This window comes from Gymnoscopelus braueri (genome assembly GCF_963280865.1).
Source record: "Gymnoscopelus braueri genome assembly, chromosome: 8".
In the NCBI taxonomy this organism is placed as follows: domain Eukaryota; kingdom Metazoa; phylum Chordata; class Actinopteri; order Myctophiformes; family Myctophidae; genus Gymnoscopelus; species Gymnoscopelus braueri.
Genome location: NC_137609.1, coordinates 24,617,701 through 24,639,053, shown reverse-complemented (window position 1 = coordinate 24,639,053; position 21,353 = coordinate 24,617,701). Strand labels below are relative to the sequence as shown.

The window sequence follows — 21,353 nt, the reverse complement described above, 5'->3', positions numbered from 1 at the left end:
GTTGTAGTACACAGCCTGAGGATGCGAGGTCCTACTCCACACCTCTTCAGGCGGTGAAACCAGTACAGTCGCTGTTGAGCCTTTTTCCTCACGTGCGTGGTGTGTCTGTTCGATGTGTACTCAGAGAAACTTGAACTATAACCCTTTCCACTGCATCTCCATTGATGAGGATGGGCTTACAAGGTCACCGTAGGGCAACAGGGCAAGTTGCCATGGCGTTAGAAATATGCATCAACAGTAACTCATGAGATCCAGTGAACAGCATTCTTATCTAGACTTTTAGAGCCTAATTTATGTTTCTTTGTACGACAGTGTTGCTTGTCGTAAATAGCCCATGTTCAAGCTACAGTAACACGTCATTGCTTGAAAATCTGTTATTTATGGCAATCGACACCACCTCGCAACCCAGTATAAATTAGATGACAAAAGCAGGTGCAGATGCAAAGACACTACGTAATGTAAGTGCAGGTCAGGGCAGGTATGGTGGTTAGGGTTCACCAGAGGTTTTATTTAGACTGTGGCAGAAGATGAGGAGTGACTCTGCAGTCCTGATCAAAGGAGGGAGGTCATTCCACACCTTGGGAATGGAGCCAGGGGAGAGAACAGTCTAGGTAGCAGTGGCCAGGTTGTTGTGTAGGGAAGCGAGGGATAGGTGACCCACGGTGGCTGCGCGCAGTGTGCAGGATGCCATACAGAGTTGGATCATAGTAGTTTGGGGGTACCATGCATGCCCATGGCTGCCTGGAAGTCATCACCAGTGCTTTTCCCCTGTTGGCTAAATATACGTTTAAAGGTCACATTTAGAATACATTTCATACAAGCCTAAAGATTTATTTGAATAAAGATTATGTACTGTAAGGGTATATTCCCATGAGTATAGGGAAACTGTCTTGATTCATTGACAGCACCTGACCTGACCTGACCCACAATTTTGAGGCCCATAAAAAGACCAACACATGGTAGCCTACACAGTGCATGTATTTTAGAAGTGACTTCTCTCAGTTACTGTACCTATTTTCACCAATTCTGGCTCAAATAATGTTTTCTGGGAATACAGTAACATCTTCTAATGTCTTGCATCACAGAGCTCTTATCAGATTTTACAGGGTTTTACTTTTTCTAGATTTTAAACAGACAAAAGTCATAACATAAGCCACATCTATGGCAAATCTCCAATATCACCAACCTCAACGAATGGTTAACCATAATATTAGGTCATTTGAATGTCATGTTCATCAATACCACTTAAATTCATAGTTTTCCCATAATTATATTTAACACTATACCTCTTATGATATATTTTAGGCTTGACATGCTTAAATTGTATCCGTTTGTACTGATTCAGTCTCAGCTACATAAGCATAATGGATAGTAGATGACATGGTCACTGCTTTATCGGATACTGTAGTATGCCCAATGATACAAGATGCAACTGTTGAAGGACAACTAATATACTTTGTGTTTTATTGTGTACTTATTCATATCATACTCCATTCCTTTCTGTTCCTTTCTATATCTGTAACAACTCATATCTTCTGGTCACATAATGTGAAATGTGAAAAATACAATATATTCTCTGTATATAATTAGTCAACTTCAGAACTTATCATGTAATACTGCCTGGTGTGTCAACTTGTTCTTTGAGCTCGCCACTCGACTGAATTATCACGCACCACCCTAGATAAACTTTTAGGACCACTTTGAAGGTCTACTAAATTCACAACAATACTCATTCCATGGTTGATGGCTGATACAATTGTGTCCTCTTAAATCATAATTTCTCCCACAGTGTCTCCCACAATATATTTTGAATATTTATATATTATATTATATATTATATTGTATTATATGAATGATATATTTATGTATTTTTGAAAATGTATCCAGGGTCCAAAATATCATAGCTGATAATGTTTTTGCTAAATCTTTGCAATGGCTGAAACAAACACATATTTGTTGTTTCTTGTTTGTTTTCTTCTTCAGTATAGATGTTCACAATAACACCATGTCTTCTTGAAATGTCAAGACTTGTACAGTAATGTACCTGTCTGCACAAAGAAACCATAGCACAAGTCTTAAATGAGACCCTAGGATTGCATGCCAGCTACAGATACTGTCATTGACAGACAGCAGATCCTAAAGGCTGGCACTCTGCTTGGCCAGTGCTGGCTCTAACACAATGGAATCTTTTAAGCATGCTTTCTTGGCTCTCCTGTTATCTGGGCTATCTAGTGTGGTCACATTCCATTCTTCATTAAGCAACCCTGAAACTCCATCTTGGTAGGGAGGAGCCTTCAGTCTAAGATGAAAAATGCTAAGTAAGGAAAGCCTTCAGTTTGAAAGTTGCATCATTCCACTCCCCCCCCCCTCCTTTTACTTTAATGACGCACATTATACTCGTATTTATTCTGCAGAGAAATTACAGGAGATATTATATAAAACTTAGCTAATCTCAGTTTTATCTCAAAGAAACTCCAATTGACAAATCAAATTACAGCAAGAACAGGAACAGGAAATAAGTGACAATAAAACGGGATGTAAAATAGAGTTGATAATTAACTGCTCACTGTTCCATTGGAAGGTGTGCACTGCTGACATTTTGCAATTGTTAAAACCAGATTCCTGTACCTCATGAAGCACAAAGAACATCAGTTGAACCAAAGCAAATGGTCACTTTATTGTTGAAAGGCATAATCTGATAATCACACTTAAACACCATATACAGCCCAAAATAACAGCTTACGGCTTACGCCATGAGCAGAGTGGGTGCAGTATCTATTGAAATGTTCTCAACAGCCATTAAACCATGATATCTCCACTCAATACCCTACACTTGTGTCTTTGAGTTTTTTGTTTTTTTTATCAATAAAATGTGACACACCCTTCACCTGTGCACCATACTGTGCATTGTTCTTATTCTTATTCAATTGATTTATCAAATTGATTCATTGAATTTTGAATATCTGTATTATTATTGTAATGAATTTAAAAAATAGTTTGCATTTTTACAAGCATCTGTATAATGTTTGACCAAAAGTGGTGTAGGCTGTGTACTTGTGTTAGGGCCACATGGTAAAATAAGTTAGCTGTGATGAATTTGTACTTTTGTCCTCAACTTGTAAGTGTCAGAGCTTACATCCCATGATCAAACATGTCATTCATTCTTTTAAAGTTTGATGGCTGCATTCAAACTGTCCTCGCCTGCCCCGCCCTCCTTTTACAAGTTTCGGCTTAACCAGTTTATCCTCCCTCTCTGTTTACTCTATATAACACGCGCTAGTACTACCTGTGGAGTCACTTTGCTTCTGTGCTGATAACCACGGGCACTCAGCTCAGAGGAGGGCAGTTACGGTAGTTTGATTGGCTCTTCAGCGCCTTATAGAAGCAGCAGCCCCACATTGCTCCCATGTCATCCGACGACTGCTGCCACCTGTGTAAGGAGGAACTCAGAGACCCGGTGTCCATTCCATGTGGTCACATCTTCTGCTCTGTCTGTCTGAAGACATACTGGGATCACGCTGACCACACAAGCGCTTACCTCTGCCCACAGTGTCGGGTCGCCTACAACAAGAGGCCCACTCCACGCCGTCTGGGAGGAGGGTCCCGACATTCCAACACCATGACCACCATGCGTGCCTCTGAGTCCTTCCCGCCACCCCCTCCATCCCCAGACTACAACTATGCAGGTCCCCAGGATGTGGGCTGTGACATCTGCATTGGCAAGAAGCACAGGGCCATCAAGTCCTGCCTGATGTGCCTGGCGTCCTACTGCGAGAGGCACTTGAAGCCTCATTATGAGTCGACCACTTTCAAAAGGCATAAGCTGGTGGATGAAATTGGCCACCTGGACAGGCAGATCTGTCCCCAGCATCAGAAGGGTCTGGAGCTCTTCTGTCGGACTGACCAGATGTGCATCTGCGTGCTGTGCACAGTGAAAGAACACAAAGGCCATGACATGGTGTCTGCTGAGCAGGAGAGGGCAGACGAACAGGTAAGAGCCAACTGCTCATCTTTTTATATCTGTAGATTATAAAGAAAAATAATCTTTTTATTATGACCTGCAAAGTAACAGGCATTCATTGTTTAACATTCACTGTTCCACTGTTATATGCAATATATATTCATTTTGTATTGTATTTTGTATAAAAAGGTTGACAGTTTTTGTTTTACTTAGAAATGTAGCACCAGGTTATGCTTTGAAGATTAAGTGGTTTTTAATGTGCCAAGCCCCTAAAACAAAGCCTTTAGGACTTAGTCAGACCCACCCATATGAATGAGGTTGCTCCCGCTTATCATACACAACTTGACCTTTTGGAGACTGGCTATGTTGAATTGCGAAGGTTTAAATAACAAACAACAAACATCTCTTGATATTCACTTTTTACGTCCTATAACGTGTTGATTCCATCCTATAGCAACGGCTTGGCGCTACTCAGGCTGAGATCCAGGAGAAGATTCATGATCGTCTCAAACAGATGGAAGAGTTGAAACAAGCTGTGGAATCACTTAAGGTTTGTGTCACTGCAAAACAATGGACAGATATAGACAACATTCCTTCAAATAACAACGATGGCATTTGACACAGGGTAGGATAGGAAAAAGAAACAATATGGCATCCAAAAGAGTTATGTGTATGACGTCTTTCATTTCCTGTGCAGAGCTCAGCCCAGAGGGCCATGCACGAGTGTGAGAAGCTCTTTGGGGAAATGCTGCGATCCATTGAGAGGATGCAGCAGGAGATGACCAAGCTGATCTCCTCCAATAAGAGAGCAGCACTCAGCAACGCAGAGGGCCACTTGGAGCGGCTGAGACATGAGATTGACGACCTGAAGAGGAGAGACAGTGAGATCACGAGTCTGTCTCGCACTGAGGATCACATCCACTTTATCCAGGTGACTAGACAACCCTTGGCCAATGCACTGGCCTTGCATGACGTAATATCTCATTATATCGTGTGATGATGTGTCATTACACGGTCACTGTCAGGTCACACATTTTCCCAACAATAAATTACATTACAGGAGTGGCCATAACAATGACTCACAACTGTCCTTTGAACTTCTGTTATTACTCATTTACCCAATAAAACCGGGAAAGCATCTGTATTTTAGATTTTTTTGCGCTGGCTATTAAGAAATAGCACATACAAGCTCACAGCGTGTCACTTAGTGCCGTGCTGCGAGCTTGTACATCTGCTATTTTTGAATAGCCAACGCAAATCTTTTTTTTAACATGTTTGCAAATCTTGAAAGTGTTTGCAAAATGTATAATAATTTTGAATTACAAAAAAATTCGAGAACTACTCGTTTAGAATGCATTTGTAGAACCGGCCTCAGGTCTTAATGCCTTAAATTAGAAATGAAACTATTATAACTATTTTTTCCCTCTGCTGCAGAGCTATCACATGTTGATAGCCCAGACGGAGGCTGAGGAGTTGCCCACAGTCAGTGTCAACCCGTACTTCACTTTTGGGCCGGTCAGCAAGGCTGTCTCCGAGATAAAACAACAACTCCACGACTTTGGCAATGAAGAACTGATCAAGGTCGCCAAGACAGGTGAGCAACAGCATGGGACCAAAGGGGGTTGTTACTGAACTGAATAAACATTCTGGCCTCATCTGAAATGTATACCTTGCATCATCAGATAATGGTTGTTGTGTTAACTCTGTTATTGAATTGCCTCATTGCAGTGAACAAAATGCCATTCTGTCAGTTGGAGGAGAGCAAAAAGAGACGAACAGTTAAAGGCAAAGGTGAGAAAGGATCTCTGCTTTATTTGTATTACTATTGTTTTTTATATATATAAATAAATAAGAGACTAAAGTGGTGCAGCACCTAACTGTAAACCGTGTCAGCATGTGTAGAGCGCCTGTACTATATACATATACATATATTCTGAAATTGTTTTAGGGATTTGGTAGCTGATGGTAGTTTGACTTGCACAATCAGAACATCTGAATCCTTTTACTCGGCATGTCACAAAGTAAGACCTTGTGTAGTTCTGTTTGACTAGGGAAGTGGCCCGAGCAGCATAATTTGTTACAGGGTAGGTCACTTAGTAGCTCAAGTGGTAGATGTTTACATTGACTGATAATGTGACTGCAAGATATGTCACATGACCAAGCTTAAAACAAACCATACAGTAGATGAATGAGAATTCTCGCAAGTTATTCCAGAATGTATGGATGGTTTTAATCAGCCAACCAAGATCTGTTGTTCACAATAACACCAAGAAGCTTCTTCCTATGAAGGAAAAAGTGCCATAGCTCTATCTCTGTAATTTAAGCAACGTGTTCCTCATGAGATAGTATAAAAAGGAGACCTAAACAGTGCTGGTATTGTTACAGTTACAGTAGCTACAGTGATTTTCAAATAGCATAGATACATTTTGTATCCATGTAAGCTTGTTTAGAGTAGTAGCACAAGTAAATGTTCTATAGTGATCAAAACAAAGTCAACCCTCCCATGCACTACTGCTCAGTGAAGTATCACTTGGTGACCTTGCAGAGTCGTGGTTCATTGGATTCTGGTTTTAGGCGAGGGTTGCCTGATGTTTTCCTTTTGTTTTATGGTTAAAGTTTATTGTAATTATTTTTTCCGTGTATGCAAACATATAGAATGATCAAACATATACAATCACAATGTTAAAAAATACCCATTGTAACTCTAATTTCATTGTTGTTACTTTAGGGGAAAGAGCTGAAGAGGCTCAGGCTGTCATGTACAAGTCTCCACCGACCCAGGAGCCCCAGCACAGGGATGACTTCCTGAGATGTAAGTTTTTTAATTCTCACAGTCAAACTAATTATTATAGTGCACTTCCCTTTAACATTCCAATGAACCAGTCCAATCACATACCTGATGGGAATCTTTGTCCGATCATGTGATTGACCTTGTAATCAGATTTCTTATACTACTCAGAATGTTTTCAAGTGTGAGCAACCTCGCCCTGGCAGAAGTGGGTAGTAATTGCAGTTACAGTTTTTGCTGCACCACCCTTTACATTACAACAGTGCTTCGGGACACTTCCATCCTTCTATTGACCTCTTCACTCTGTCCAAATCTCTGAAAGCCTCTGTTAAGCCACATTCATGACGTTCACAATAAGGAAGCAAGTGTGCAGCAGTTGAAAGGCAGAGAATTAGCCTGCAGCTATGCTTTCTTTCATTTGGCAACACTCACTTTTTACAACTTTCCTCATCCTGTAATTCATTAACGACAACAAGAATATGAATATTATTATTATTATTAATAATAATAATACTAATAATATTGTAGGCTTGCCAGGCCTGCAATTTGTCAGAACACGGCCAGAAGCAGTCTCCCAGCCCATATTTCATCACAACCCACAGTTTAATATACACCATGTTGATGGACTGTTTGTGCTAAAAGTCACAAGCAGTTATTATGATCCCTCTGGCATTCCAGATAATAGGCCGGACAGATCTGGTCGCAGCCATCGGGTGTCCCACCAGCTGTGACCTGCTGAGGTGGAGGTCCACAGCAGCGCCAGGTGACTTCTCACACCTGGGATATTTCTGACTATAAGTGCACAGACAGAGGGTCTCACACTTGTTTCTGTGAATAAATCTAACAGTTCAAACTAATAACTAACAGTTAATGCTTACAGCCTTATAGTTGGGGATGCACTGACTGGTGGTACTTCAACTGCTGTGCAATAACTACTTTTACTAATCTTCGGTTCATGCAGCCTTTGACTCATCGACACAGTAAAAATCCTCAGTGTTATATGTTGCTGTGTACTTCAAAAGCCTAATTTATACTCTGCCAGACATGCCATGACTCATGGCTCATAACTCTGTACTAGATACTAAGCCATGATCCATGTGCCACAACTTGGCACACACAGTATAAACTAGGCAATATGCCTAATGCCCAGAGCTATGAGCCATGAGCCGATATGGTTTGTCTGACACGGTAGACAAACCAGTTAGGTTAACCCATCCAACTGAGCTGAATGCAGCGTGTTGCAATATCTGAAGCCAGAAGGCATAGGCCTGTGTTGCTAACGACATATCTTCTGTCTCTTCTCAGATGCTTGCCAACTCACACTTGACCCAAACACAGCCTATAGACAGCTCTCCTTGTCTCGGGGGAACAGGAGAGCAAAACTGAAGAGGGACCCGCAGGCTTACGACGAGAGCTCCTCCAGATTCGACTGCTTGCCCCAGGTCCTATGCATGGAGCAGCTCTCTAGTGGGGCCTATTACTGGGAGGTGGACTGGAGTGGAGAGGGCGCTGCCATCGGCGTCACTTACAAGGGCATCAAGCGGGCAGGATATGGCGACAGCTGCCGCATCGGCTACAACCGCAAGTCCTGGAGCCTCTTCTGCTCCGACTCCAGCTACTCGGCCCGCCATAGCAAGGACCAAGTGGAGGTCAATGCGGCCTACTCCTCCCGCATAGGGGTGTTCCTTGATCACTCTGGAGGAACCCTGTCGTTTTATGCCGTAGGAGACACCATGACCCTCATTCACCGTTTCAATGCGTCCTTCAGTGAGCCAGTCTACCCAGGCTTCTGGGTTTGGTATGAGTCAGCCATCACCATCGGCCAGCTGTGAAAACATAATGCGTCTCAAGAATCAACTTTATTGTCCCATGACTAAACAATCAGTGTACATAAGTGTAGGCTACTAGTTTTCTATATTGATTGGCCTCAGAGCAAACATGACAACAATATGTTTCTTACAAAGAAAGAGATTAGATTATATAAACTATATGCCGACTATCTGGTGAATGTGCAGAATGCTTTTCATAATTATCAAATTTTCACAAATAATTTAATCATGATGTAAAACTTGAAATCTAGAAAGATCTATTTAATTCTCCCTCCCCCCAAAAAAATTATGTTGATTGTATTTAATCATTGCAATGTTTTGTTGTAGGATATTGTCTACATCGCCTTATGTTAATCATACTTGTACAGATATCAATAAAAAAATTACATTGAGCCTAAGAAGTTGTCCTTCCTTTTTATTGCCTCTCCTCCAACTCCATCACACATTCTCTGCACTTATTATTCCACTTAGTCATCAGCCTCCAGCTCTGATCCAGTTTGGACACAAACACCCTCTGTTTTCCTCCTCCAGTTGTACACTACTAGAGGTTCGGGTAGACGTTCATTGCGACACCGGTGCTTGTTTCTCGCATATGATTTGGCAACACCAGAGCCCATGATGGTCCGTTGTTGCTGTTTTTCATGTATGTGGCAACACCCGGAAGGTGAAACCGAAACCGAAACTTAACTTTTTGAAGACCCAGACAAACAGACAAACAAACAGCCGCATTTGCCACTTGCCAATTGTATATATAGATACTATTGAGATACTGTTGAGGCCTTGACAGAGACGGGGAGTCCAGTGACCTGACAGGAAGTGAGATTTAAAGTTGCACCAGTAGTACAAGTAGTACAGGTTGTACAAGTTGTACAAGATGCCTAGGGGAGGTGTGACTGAGATGACCCTGAGTTCAGAGATGGTGGAGAGCCTCCTACAACCTCTTTTGGAAAATCGTTTGGGTACTGGTGTGATGATGTGTGGAACAAAATCGAGTTTTGTTCCACACATCATCCAGATAACTCCATGGTATTTGAAGGTTGCCAATATAATTTGTTATTTTAATGTTTACAACAGACAATCAAAATCTGGGGGAAAAAAATCTTTTGACAAGTAGACCAATAACATATTTAATGTTTTGTGGCAGCAACAGGTATAACTCTCAGGTGATAGCAGTCAGACAGATATACATACAGACAGACAGACACACATAGAGTACATGGCATGTACATAAGAGGTTCTACCTCTTAAAAAAACGAAATTTAAGTTTTTTTTATACGAGGAACATTTTTATGTCCCCTTGTTTTGACACTTATTTTGTTAATGAATGTGCATATTTTACCCCCATTGTGAGGGTAATGAGAAAACTATTCGGTCTTTTAGTCTTGGAACCTATGTAATTGGATTCCTTGACCCCAGAAATGTACACTTTGACACCAATATTATCATTATAGCTCTAACAGAAGAGATATGGGCTATGCTGTATTGCTGTAAATGGCGGAGGCCATTTTTTTAAACGCACATATTTTAGAAAAGACGTCTTGCCTAATTTGTGTCTTTGGATAATGTCTTTCCTATAGAGACACACGGCCGGAAGCGGAAGGCCTACAAATCCACGCCCACTTTTGACACTCGGGGTCCGTTAGAACGATGAACTGCAGCTCTCAATGCAATCTCTATGAGAGGCATTGTAAAATACCGTCATTTCACTGGTTAACTACTGAGGCTGTAGCGATTTTTTTTGTGTTCTAATAATCTGTCCCATTTGTTTAATTTGTCCTTTTTAATGTCCCATATCTTTCATCTCGATATACTACCCACAATATACTATAATATACTCCATCAGTATGTCAAAACCGCTAGCATCGGAGATCCAGACTTTAAGTGGTCGCATCACCGTCGCATCCCTTGAGGTTTTCAATACCCAGAAAACTGGCGAAAGTGGCCGTTTTCAATAGGTTTTGGTCATTATCTCTGGAACAGAAGGTCCAATCTGCTCAGTTCAAAGCTTGTTGGATGCGTGACTTTGAGGACATTAAGCACGCAATGACACATTTTCGGGTTATTAATTTTTTTTAGGGGAGGCGAGATCTTAGTTGGGCAGGCGACCGCCTCTCCTGCCTCTACAGTGGGTACGCTGTCATTCGGCGCTCGGCGCTCGTAAAGACAGTGATGTCATTGAAATGCCTGTGTGCTGTCTACCCTCTGCTGTGTTAGCATTATGGGTAACTCGTTAAAGTGGCAAATTAAATGTGAAACACATCAACTATTAAGAAAACAAGAAGATATGTTGACAAAGACACTCCATACATTTGGAAACATATTTTTATTTAAATCAATATCGTCTTCAGTTAATGCAGGATAATTTTAAAAGTAGGCTAACTTTCATATCCTCTCATAGGGAATGCATTGGCAGCTGCAGTTCATCGTTCTAACGGACCTCGAGTAGCGGCGCTGTCTCAAAAGTGGGCGTGAAATTTGTAGTCCCCGTGTGTCTCTATCCACCTGTTTCCTAGGCTGTGTGTTTTCCACTTCCTGTCCATTTCATTGGATATCATTGGTCATCTGACCAGTTTCATTGGATTTCATTGGATCAAATCGACAGGAAGTGGAAAACACACAGCCTAGGAAACAGGTGAATAGAGCCACACATATAAAGGTAGACGCCTCCTTCGGCTCTGAAGCGTTCGTATCTCGGGCGCGCTTCCTTGTTCCGCAGGGCTAGCCTATCACTTCCTTCCGCTTCAGCAGGGGGCGTTCGGTAGGCCAATCTTAAGAGGCAGCCGCGCAGCAACTAGTCAGTTAGACGCGCTGTGATTGGCCAGTAGTCAACGCGATGTGATTGGTCAGTAGTCAAACAGCCCTGCGGAAGAGCCTTGTATTGAGATACCAGTCGCTCCAATGAACTGCAGAGGCCAATGAGGTATCTAGGTTTCTATATCTATGAATAGAGCACCGAAGTCTGACGTCACTGCCACTAGAGGGCGCTGTTTCACGGGTTCGTGGCTTTATTTTTTGTGTTGAAATCCCCATTTGGGAATCTTAGATCAGGTCATATAAGAACTGTGTTCCAAACATTGAAACACAGTTCTTATATGAAGCGATCTAAGATTCCCCAATGAGGATATCAACACAACGTCACCTTGCTAAACTAATGGCCTAAGTCATTTTTTGAGGAAAATGATATTTTTGCCTAAGTCAGCTCCTCATGACACTGGCCACCTCTGGTAAAATCGCCCATCTCCTAATTGAAAAGGATCATGCTGTTCACTCCCCTTTTAGTATAATGGCCTAACTCCCTAGCGTGACTTAGGCCAAAATAGGCATTTGTTTTGGCCTAAGTTACATGGTTTTGTGACTTACTGATTTAGGCCATTTTAAAAAACAGATTTAATCCTATTTAAACCTATTTAAATCTCTTATGTTACATAACTGACAGACAGTGTTATTTCTATTTAAATAGTCATAATTTGTTATAAACATTGTGGGTGAAATGATTAAGAAATATCATATAGTTTTGTTTTGGATCAGTTTTTTATTTTTACTGAAAAACTTAAAAAAATTAGTTTAGCAAGGCGACGACAAAGAGTAAAGCCACGAACCTGCGGGAAAGCGCCCTGTACAGGCAGTGACGTCAGGACTTCTGCGCTCTATTGCCCTAAGGTACTTCCATGCCAAAAGGAAAACTAAATTTAAGTTTTAGAGGGGGGGAAATGGAAATTTACCCTGTTAAAATCAAATTTTCTAATTAAATTTGCATATTTTACCCCTGTTTTCATAGCAATGATAAAATGGTTGTTTTTTTGCCTTGAAACCTATTGAATTGGATTACTTGACCCCAAACATGTACACTTTGACACCAATATTATTATTATAGCTTTAACAGAAGCAAAGATATTGGTTCTGCTGTATTGCTGTAAATGGTGGCGCTGACGACCATTTAAAAAAACTTGTATATTTCAGAAATGAAGGGTGATCTAACTTGTCTCTTTGGATAAATGTTTTCCTATGGCCCTAAGGTACTTCCATACCAAAGGGGACCTTTGCATCATGACTTGAAGTTAACCGCATATTTTTGGGCCTTAACACCTCCACTATAAGCTTGGGAAGGTTGTAGGTACCTTAACTGTCAGTCTGTCTGTCTATTATATTAAATATAATAAATATATTATATCTAATATATGGTAAATATTTCATTTTGACTAAACAGTGGTACCTACAGGCAAAATAAAATCATTGCAAAAACAGAATCATAATAATAAGTAAAGTAGCTGGAGAATAAGTAGCTATGTTCAGCCTCCTGTTAATAATGGCAGGAGGCTGCCATTACAATAATGGCAGCAGAATAATGCCTTCTGGTTCTATGGCCCTAAGCTGTGGAATACACTACCACTGGAACTTTTTTTCAATATGGCATTTAATTAAATTCTTATTATGTTCACGTCTTATGCTCTTTTTTTAAATTATTCTTTCATTTGATTAATTTGTATTATTTTACCCTACTTATATAGCTTTAACAAGGCTATAGCCTACTGTTTAGTATGTTTGCCAATCTAAAACATTTTTTTTTCTTGGAATCTACTATTTGTTATCCTTTTGTGAAGCACTTTGGGCTGCATTTTATGTATGAAAGGTGCTATACAAATAAAGTTATTATTATTTTGTCAAGCGGTACAGAGGAGAGCCTCTCAAAGATGTGACCAAAAGGAAAATGTTGGTGATCTGTCAGCTGTCGCTTGCACACCCTCTGCTGGTTGAATTTAACTAGGAGTAGTGAAATGTGTACACTTACCCCAAGGTTCATATTACAGCCTATTGACTTTGTTTTCAAACAAACCTTTCTTTGTAGCTTCCCTAAAGCATACACATGAATGATAAAGTATTAATAGCGCCAGTAGCTTACTATGTGCTGAATAATAACCCACACATGCTAAACATAATTATAGCAGCCAATATATGCGCAACTGAACAGAAGCCATTGACAGGCTGCTGCACTGGCAGGCTTCAGTTCATAACATCCACCACCACAATCTAACCCAGTGGTTCTCAAAGTGGGTTACGGGGACCCCCAGGGGCCCCTGAGAAGGTTCCAGGGGGTCCCCAGCAAAAAAAAAAAATCTGTTTAAATCACTTTTAACATCCATCGGATAGGCCTATTTGAAAATAGCCAATATACCTGTACAAGCTTACTTTTCCTCCGCTGTGGAAAGCCTGGTGACGCGAGGTTACACGTTTATTTACCTTATTATTAACTCTATGTTTATTACACACACATCCAGTGCGAATCACATAGCAGCAGACCGTGGGCCGTTTTTGTGAAACCACACTTTCACTACGGACACATTTACGGTGAGCACCCACTGAAAGCAGGCGCTGCTCCAGTACCCGCATCCTCACCACCAGTATGTCTGCGCAGGTGAGTTCACGTCCAGATGTGTAACAATATGAGGAATATCGTTCTTTAATGACTATATTTGGGAGACAACCCCGTGGAAATGCATTGTTTCTTTCCTCCAATACCTCTGTCGCGTTACAACACTTCTTACAGACTACAAAAGCTTTGGATGGCGCTAACGTTAGCTTGCTAACGTGGATGGTGGTTGGTGGGGCTAGCGCTAGCATTTGCCTGTTTTGTCATTCTCGTGTAGACTTGTATCGTACAAGGCGTATATTTCACGCTAGATACGTCATTTTGGTTTATTATTGGTTGTTGGCCATAGTTTAGAGACTAAAAGAATGATCTCATCTGAGCTAACTGGCTAATGCTACACGCGTCCCATGTGTCTCTCGGCCACTGACTGTTGTGGCACGCGTATCGTTATGGTTATCACTATGACAACCATCACAAACGCGTCTAGTACCGCTGGCTAGACTTGGATGTTGGATGTAACTACGATATCGATGAATGAACCACGAATTGATGAATGAACACAGGGTGTTTTACTGTACACAAGGTTACGCCCCTCTTATTTGTTTTATCCTCAATATTGTAGATGGCGACAACGACAAAGGTTCCGGAGGTCCGGGACATCACACGGATTGAAAGAATAGGTAAGGCTACACATATAAGACCGGTGCCAGCCAGACCGAGAGGATATCAGATGTTTAGCTATTACCTTGGATACAAATCAATGATGCTGATACATGTACCTACTATACTGCTCCAGTTACAGCATTCAAGCACAGTCTGTTTATTTTTCATAATCCATTGGGAAAACGTATGCAGGAGACTCTTGGTTTTTATCATTTATCTGTCTAATTCCATACAGAAATTGTGTAATTGCAGTTAACTCATGTGCAAACTTTGTGTGTGTTTAGGTGCACATTCTCACATTCGTGGCCTTGGTTTGGATGATGCTTTGGAGCCAAGACAGGTAGCTTAAATTCTTCAATTAGTCCACTACTAGTGCGATTCATAATTATGTAAAAAAAAATGTATATATATTGGAATAAATCCCTGTTTGACTCAGAATTATTAGAGATGAATTATGGGTTAATCCCTGCAAATGGCTGTAAGCATACCTGTACACCTAGCCTGCTTCACGAGATGCAACAATCTCTTAGCAAGGATGGATGTGCATAAAAGCATTGTTTACAGTTGACCACCCATATGTCCCCTTTGAAGACCAGTAGTTATGCTGTTCTATCTTTATTTGCACAAGAGACTGAGGAACATGTTTTTTATTCTTTATTAAAAGTAACTCCAATTTGTGGGTTGCTTGCACTTGCACCATAAACAATTTCACCCACTCTTACACTTGTAAATTTGTGATGTGACTGACATTAAAGTGAAGTTGACGTTGATGAACACACACACATCGTGTTCCAGGTGTCTCAGGGGATGGTTGGCCAGTTGGCCTCCCGTCGGGCAGCTGGCATCATCCTGGAGATGATCAAAGACGGACACATTGCTGGCAGGGCCATACTGATCGCTGGCCAACCTGGCACAGGAAAGACTGCCATCGCCATGGGTACGGTTCACTTTTGGGGCTTTCCCTTGAGATATGTCATTACGTGGTTGGTTGGTATTGACCTATTGTATTTTTACGCACTTAAACCCTTGCTTCCCAGTGTTTGGGCATGTCATTGACATTAAAAAGAAAAACAATTCCAGAAAATAGATCTGCAAGCTCACAACGTGTTGCATCATGACACATTGTGAGCTTTTAGATCAGTTCAATTTTTTTAAATAATGTATTTGTCAAGTGGCTCAGTGTTTAAGTGGATGTCTTATTCGTTCTACTCACTTGATGAGAATGAATTATTTATCTATTTAGGTATTGCCCAGTCTCTTGGCCCTGATACCCCATTCACAGCGATGGCCGCCAGTGAAATCTACTCCTTGGAGATGAGCAAGACGGAGGCACTCAGCCAGGCTTTTAGAAAGGCCATTGGAGTGAGGATAAAGTGAGTGAGAAGACAGAATAATAGTTGCACTCTCAGTGTGTGAAATGAATTGCTTTTCACAGTGTGTTTGGTCGTGCAGGGAGGAGACGGAGATCATTGAAGGAGAGGTGGTGGAGATCCAGATTGATCGTCCAGCCACTGGAACTGTAAGCTCTTTCTGCTCTATGACTTTCTGCTCTATGACATGCTATGACTTAATGTTGAATTTTCCTTTCAATGCATCAATCATCATGTCCAGATTGGAACAAATAGAGCATTATTAGTTCCGCTGATTCATGGATGAAAGTGAGGTGTTTACTATCCCTTTGAATGGCAATTTACACATTGCATTTGAAATTGTAAAACGTTATTTTTGTGTACCTGATTCTTTTGTAAGATATCCTGTTTTCTGGAGCCTTTTGCAAGATATCCTGTTTTCAAGTGAAAATATGTGTATTAAAGCATCAAACTGTCGGTTCTATAGTTATTCTTGCCATTTTTATAACCATTTTAAACTGTGTATTTTCTGTCAGGGTGCCAAGGTGGGCAAACTGACTCTAAAGACGACTGAGATGGAGACCATCTATGACTTGGGCAACAAGATGATTGAGAGCCTCAGTAAGGAGAAGATTCAGGCTGGGTGAGTTAATCTGTTGTCTCTACTTTCTAGTCTTTTATTATGGTTCTCTATGTTGTTGGGTCATATCATTCAGCCTGGCCAGTCAGATGATTTGGTCGTGTTCCATCTTTTCTAGAGATGTCATCACCATAGACAAAGCCACTGGCAAGATTAGCAAGCTGGGGCGTTCCTTCACCAGAGCCAGAGACTATGACGCCATGGGAGCCCAGGTACCACTTGTTCTGGAAATGTTATTGCTCATGACATTTTACTGCAACTTAAAATGCAGAAGTCAGTAACTCAAAGTCACAAGCAGGAGAATAAGTGTTTACTATCAAAATAGCCCCATCATGATAAAAATGTCATATAGGAAATATTCTTTTGTTTTATGGTCTTTGACTCTTGTCCTCCCAGACGCAGTTTGTTCAGTGTCCAGAGGGTGAGCTTCAAAAGAGGAAGGAGGTGGTCCACACAGTGTCCCTCCATGAGGTGGACGTCATCAACAGCCGCACACAGGGCTTCCTGGCCCTCTTCTCTGGAGACACCGGAGAGATCAAGTCTGAAGTCCGTGAGCAGATCAATGCTAAAGTGTCTGAGTGGAGGGAAGAGGGCAAGGCAGAGATCATTCCAGGGGTAAGTCCATTGGTGTGTGCACAACTGCACATTCTTTGGCGGGCACACATGAATCGTTGGCATGTGAATTTATTTCCTCATTATTCATGTCATTTCAGGTGTTATTTATTGATGAGGTTCACATGCTGGACATGGAGTGCTTCTCCTTTCTGAACCGTGCCCTGGAGAGTGACCTGTCCCCAGTTCTCATCATGGCCACCAACAGAGGCATCACCCGGTACTGTCGCCCATTGACCAAATGTCCAACTACCCCCTCATCTGATGTTGTACATGGCATCTCTATTTTAACTATTTATAATTACCATTTTCTTTTTTTCAGTATCCGTGGCACAAACTACCAGAGCCCTCATGGCATCCCCATCGACCTGCTAGACCGTCTCCTCATCATCGCCACCTCCCCGTACACAGAGAAAGAGACGCGGCAGATACTCAAGATCCGGTGAGAATCCACATTCAAATCTCTCCCAACTCTTACATTTGTTTAGTTTACTCCTCCATCCAGGCTTGGAATTTCACAATTTTAGGGGCATGGCCACTAGGCCTTTGTCAATTTTGTGAGGGAATAAAGGAATACAATTACCATCAAATAAAACAATGAGTTAAAGTCCACCGTATTAATAAATTTAACTTAAAGGGATATTTCACTTTCAAAAAAACGTTTGGTCATTTTATCGTCTACTCAGGCTTTTGTGAGCCCCCCAGACAGTTTTTAAGTTGCTCGATTCAGTATTTAGATATTTGATATTCATTTTATCAGACACGCCCCCTTCCTATACAAACCCATTATAACTTCAAACTCTCACCCCGCCCTCCTAATACGTGAGGGGGCCGTGTTTTTTCTATTACTTTTTTCATTTTTTTTCATTTATTTTATTGTATTTAATTTTCCAAAATAAATATTAAAAATAAATGAAAAAACACGGCCCCCTCACGCATTAGGAGGGCAGGGTGAGTCACCAGAACCAAGGATGGGTGTTTTTGATTATTCTAACATGTTAAAAATGGAGTTTGAAGTTATAATGGGTTTGTATAGGAAGGGGGCGTGTCTGATAAAATGAATATCATATATCTAAATACTGAATCAAGCAACTTAAAAACGGTCTGGGGGGCTCACAAAAGCCTGAGTAGACGATAAAATGACCAAATTCTTTTTTGAAAGTGAAATATCCCTTTAAGCGACTTAATTTTTTATATAGTACAAGTAGAGTGTGACTATCAGATAAATAAATAATGTAATGGAAAATTACCAATATTTATACAAACTCATTGCACGTTAAAGGTTTATTTATTTTATTATATTTTCCCCACAAAATAATATTTTCATTCAAGATGATTTTTGATTAGACTTTGAGTAATGTTAGTTAGTTAGTTCATTTTCTTTTTTTAACTTATGAATAATAACCTTATTGAAGATTAATTTGGGTAATAATTCAACTTTAAAGTTATCAAACTGATATCCATCCATCGTTTTTAATGATCTATTTCACACGTACGCACACATGCGTGCGCAGACTGCGCACACAGACACGCACAGGATGTGTCCTGGCTTGGGTAAACCATAGTGTTATTGTTGCCGAGTTGTGTATTACCTTCACTTGGGTGTCTAAAGCGTTGTGATCACAAAGATGTTGAAGTGAGTTGTTGGACCCTTTAGCTGCAACTTTTGGTATATGGCCAAACTGAAGGGCAACAACGGCCATGGCTGCTGTGAAATTCCTTCCCTGCTTCCATCGTTTGACTAACTCTGCTTGGTGTGTGTTTGCAGGTGTGAGGAGGAGGATGTAGAGCTGAGCGAAGAGGCTCTCACGGTCTTGACCCGTATTGGACTGGAGACGTCACTGCGCTACTCCATTCAGCTGATCAGCACTGCAGGACTGGTGTGTCGCAAACGCAGGGTAAGCTTCTTGAGCTCAATTAGCTCAACCACTAACTAATGGGAGAATCCCATTTGGTGAATCCACCTTTTGAGTGGAGTGACAATGTTTTATTTACATATGTAAAAAGACTCAAAAGACTGCATCCCAAAAAGAACAGACCTACAAGAAGCGACCATCGCATTGCAATGCAGCAAGTTGATTTCTTGTAGATTTCTTATTGTCAAACATGGGACAACGTTGCACGATGGAGTATAAATTATCAAACATAATCACTTAATTGACATGTGCAAGGAAACATCTGTGAAAGATTTGCGCTGACATCAGACATGTCCCCCTCATTGCCAAGGTTATTGCGTTTATAACACAATTGCTATATATGTCTGCCGGCTGTGTATGAGTGATCAAAGCGCGTGCTGACAGCCCTCTTACCCAGTATTCCTCCACTGACTTGATGTGAAATTGACAACCATCGAGCAGGCAGTCTACTGTGTGCAGTGAAGTGTCATCTGTGAACTTTCACTTCACCATGGACTCCCATTAAGTCAGCTTAGATAAGAAAGCAAAGTCTGCATCATGTCAAACGATTGTGAGCATTTCACTTCCGCTCCATGGATTTCAAAATAGAGCTGTCATTGAAAATTATATGTTGAATGTTGGGCTTGCCTCCTGGCAGAGATTTGCACTCGACTGAGCACGCCTTTCTAGTTAAGACATGTGTTTTTTTTCTCAGGGAACACAGGTGCAGGTGGAGGACATCAAGAGAGTTTACTCTCTGTTCCTGGATGAGTCTAGATCTTCTCAGTACATGAAGGAGTACCAAGATTCCTTCCTCTTCAATGAAACACGTAGGTTTTCTGTTGATCCTGTCATCATGTTGGGGACAAGTGCTGAATCACTTTTTAGTGCAGATTAATTTGAAAAGTCTAGCCAAAATCAATCTATAGAAAAGATTGATCTCCCAACAAAATTCAAATGTCTGTGAGTTAGTAACTGCTGTTTTGATAAGCTATTTTAGTAATTTATTCAGGCAAGTATGATAGTGTTTTAATGAAATGTAAACAAATAATGTCTAAAAATGAAACAATTAACAGTAAAATGGTCTGTTTATAATAATAATGGATTTTATTTATAATGCACTTTACATTTGTGAAAATCTGAAAGCGCTAGCTATTGGTTTTTACAGACCGTAAATGAAGCCTATTTTGCAGCGATTTCAAATGTCTATATCCGGTTGATATCCGGTCCGAAATGCGAATGGAAATGAATGCTATTGGCTGAAACCGCATCGAGGGTGGGTCTTCACTCGGTACAACGGGTACTCTGACAAAGCCCCTGAAACTATAACTCAGACATATTGGTCGGATCGGCGGTGCGACCCAGGTGTGAGGGCTGCGCAGCGCCCCGAACTCTAGATGTTAGGGCTGCATAGCGGCCCAAACCTCAGGTTTGCCATAATCGTCATAATCGTTTCCATGTTGAAAATCCTTCATAAATCTTCAAATATTTTTGAAAAATAGCAGCTCTACAATCTTCTTTATGATAAGGGTATTAAATATGTATATGTATATTTAAGTTATTTGTCATATCTGCCCAGTGGAACTTTTGCTTACGAAGCCTAAAAGCAAAACTAAGACATGTATTTTGTATTCATATGTTCCGATGTTCAATGCCAAAGAAATAATTAAATCGTTAATCGCAATTATTTTGTAATAAAATTCATTGTCAAGTAAAATGACATTATCGTGACAGCCCTACCATTGACTGTGACATTTCATGTTGCCTGAATTCCATGACTATAAGATCCACATGACATTTGTTTCTCTTCCTTCTTTCAGAAACACCTCAAATGGACACTTCACAATGAAGAAAATATTTTGTCTGAAGTTTTCATGTTAAAGTTTTCATGTTGCCACTGGTTCGTCATTGAGTCAGTTCAGAACTGCATTGTGAACTTGTTTTTGTCTTAGTTAAGTCTCACAGGCTGTCTGGGTGAGATTATCCTGATGACTGATTTCTTCATTTCTAATGGTTTGTTTGAATTAAATTCATGGAACTTAATTCACAATGTATTGACAACTTATCTTTGAGGCCTTGTCGCAGGAATACCCATTCCTTTCCTTTTCTGTTTATTTCTCTCTAAATGCGGTTTATTTTTTAGCAGGTTTATTAAACCAACCTTTTGTCAATATACACTTGTCATTTTTTATTTCCTTACAAATGTTGCATCCTGATGGTTGTGTAAAACTTGTCCTCATCCGATCAA

General features: G+C 40.7%; 2 protein-coding genes across 2 annotated transcripts; both read left to right on the top strand.

The window, feature by feature from the left end:
- The first annotated feature begins 3,313 nt into the window (after positions 1-3,313).
- ftr83 (finTRIM family, member 83) lies at positions 3,314-8,979 on the top strand. The gene is made up of 7 exons (XM_080434771.1): positions 3,314-3,991; positions 4,416-4,511; positions 4,659-4,892; positions 5,396-5,555; positions 5,690-5,752; positions 6,690-6,773; positions 8,055-8,979. Exons 1-7 carry the CDS (start codon positions 3,407-3,409, stop codon positions 8,579-8,581), a joined length of 1,749 nt encoding a protein of 582 aa, XP_080290897.1. The 5' UTR covers positions 3,314-3,406; the 3' UTR covers positions 8,582-8,979.
- Positions 8,980-13,937: 4,958 nt separating this feature from the next.
- Positions 13,938-21,148, top strand: ruvbl2 (RuvB-like AAA ATPase 2). Its single transcript, XM_080436637.1, has 14 exons — positions 13,938-13,991; positions 14,569-14,626; positions 14,894-14,949; positions 15,405-15,546; positions 15,853-15,982; positions 16,062-16,128; positions 16,495-16,601; positions 16,717-16,810; positions 16,995-17,213; positions 17,312-17,430; positions 17,533-17,652; positions 18,979-19,108; positions 19,821-19,935; positions 20,926-21,148. The coding sequence occupies exons 1-14, from the start codon at positions 13,980-13,982 to the stop codon at positions 20,952-20,954; spliced, it is 1,398 nt and encodes a 465-aa protein (XP_080292763.1). The 5' UTR covers positions 13,938-13,979; the 3' UTR covers positions 20,955-21,148.
- Positions 21,149-21,353: the final 205 nt, after the last annotated feature.

Bases quoted from the DNA above. Each gene is read 5' to 3' on its own strand.
- ruvbl2 (XM_080436637.1), top strand. The intron at 14,627-14,893 runs GTAAGGCTACAC...GTGTGTGTTTAG, and splicing joins CACACGGATTGAAAGAATAG to GTGCACATTCTCACATTCGT. The intron at 16,811-16,994 runs GTACCACTTGTT...TTGTCCTCCCAG, and splicing joins ATGACGCCATGGGAGCCCAG to ACGCAGTTTGTTCAGTGTCC.
- ftr83 (XM_080434771.1), top strand. From the start codon at position 3,407: ATGTCATCCGACGACTGCTGCCACCTGTGTAAGGAGGAACTCAGAGAC. The intron at 3,992-4,415 runs GTAAGAGCCAAC...TCCATCCTATAG, and splicing joins AGGAGAGGGCAGACGAACAG to CAACGGCTTGGCGCTACTCA. The intron at 5,556-5,689 runs GTGAGCAACAGC...GCCTCATTGCAG, and splicing joins GATCAAGGTCGCCAAGACAG to TGAACAAAATGCCATTCTGT.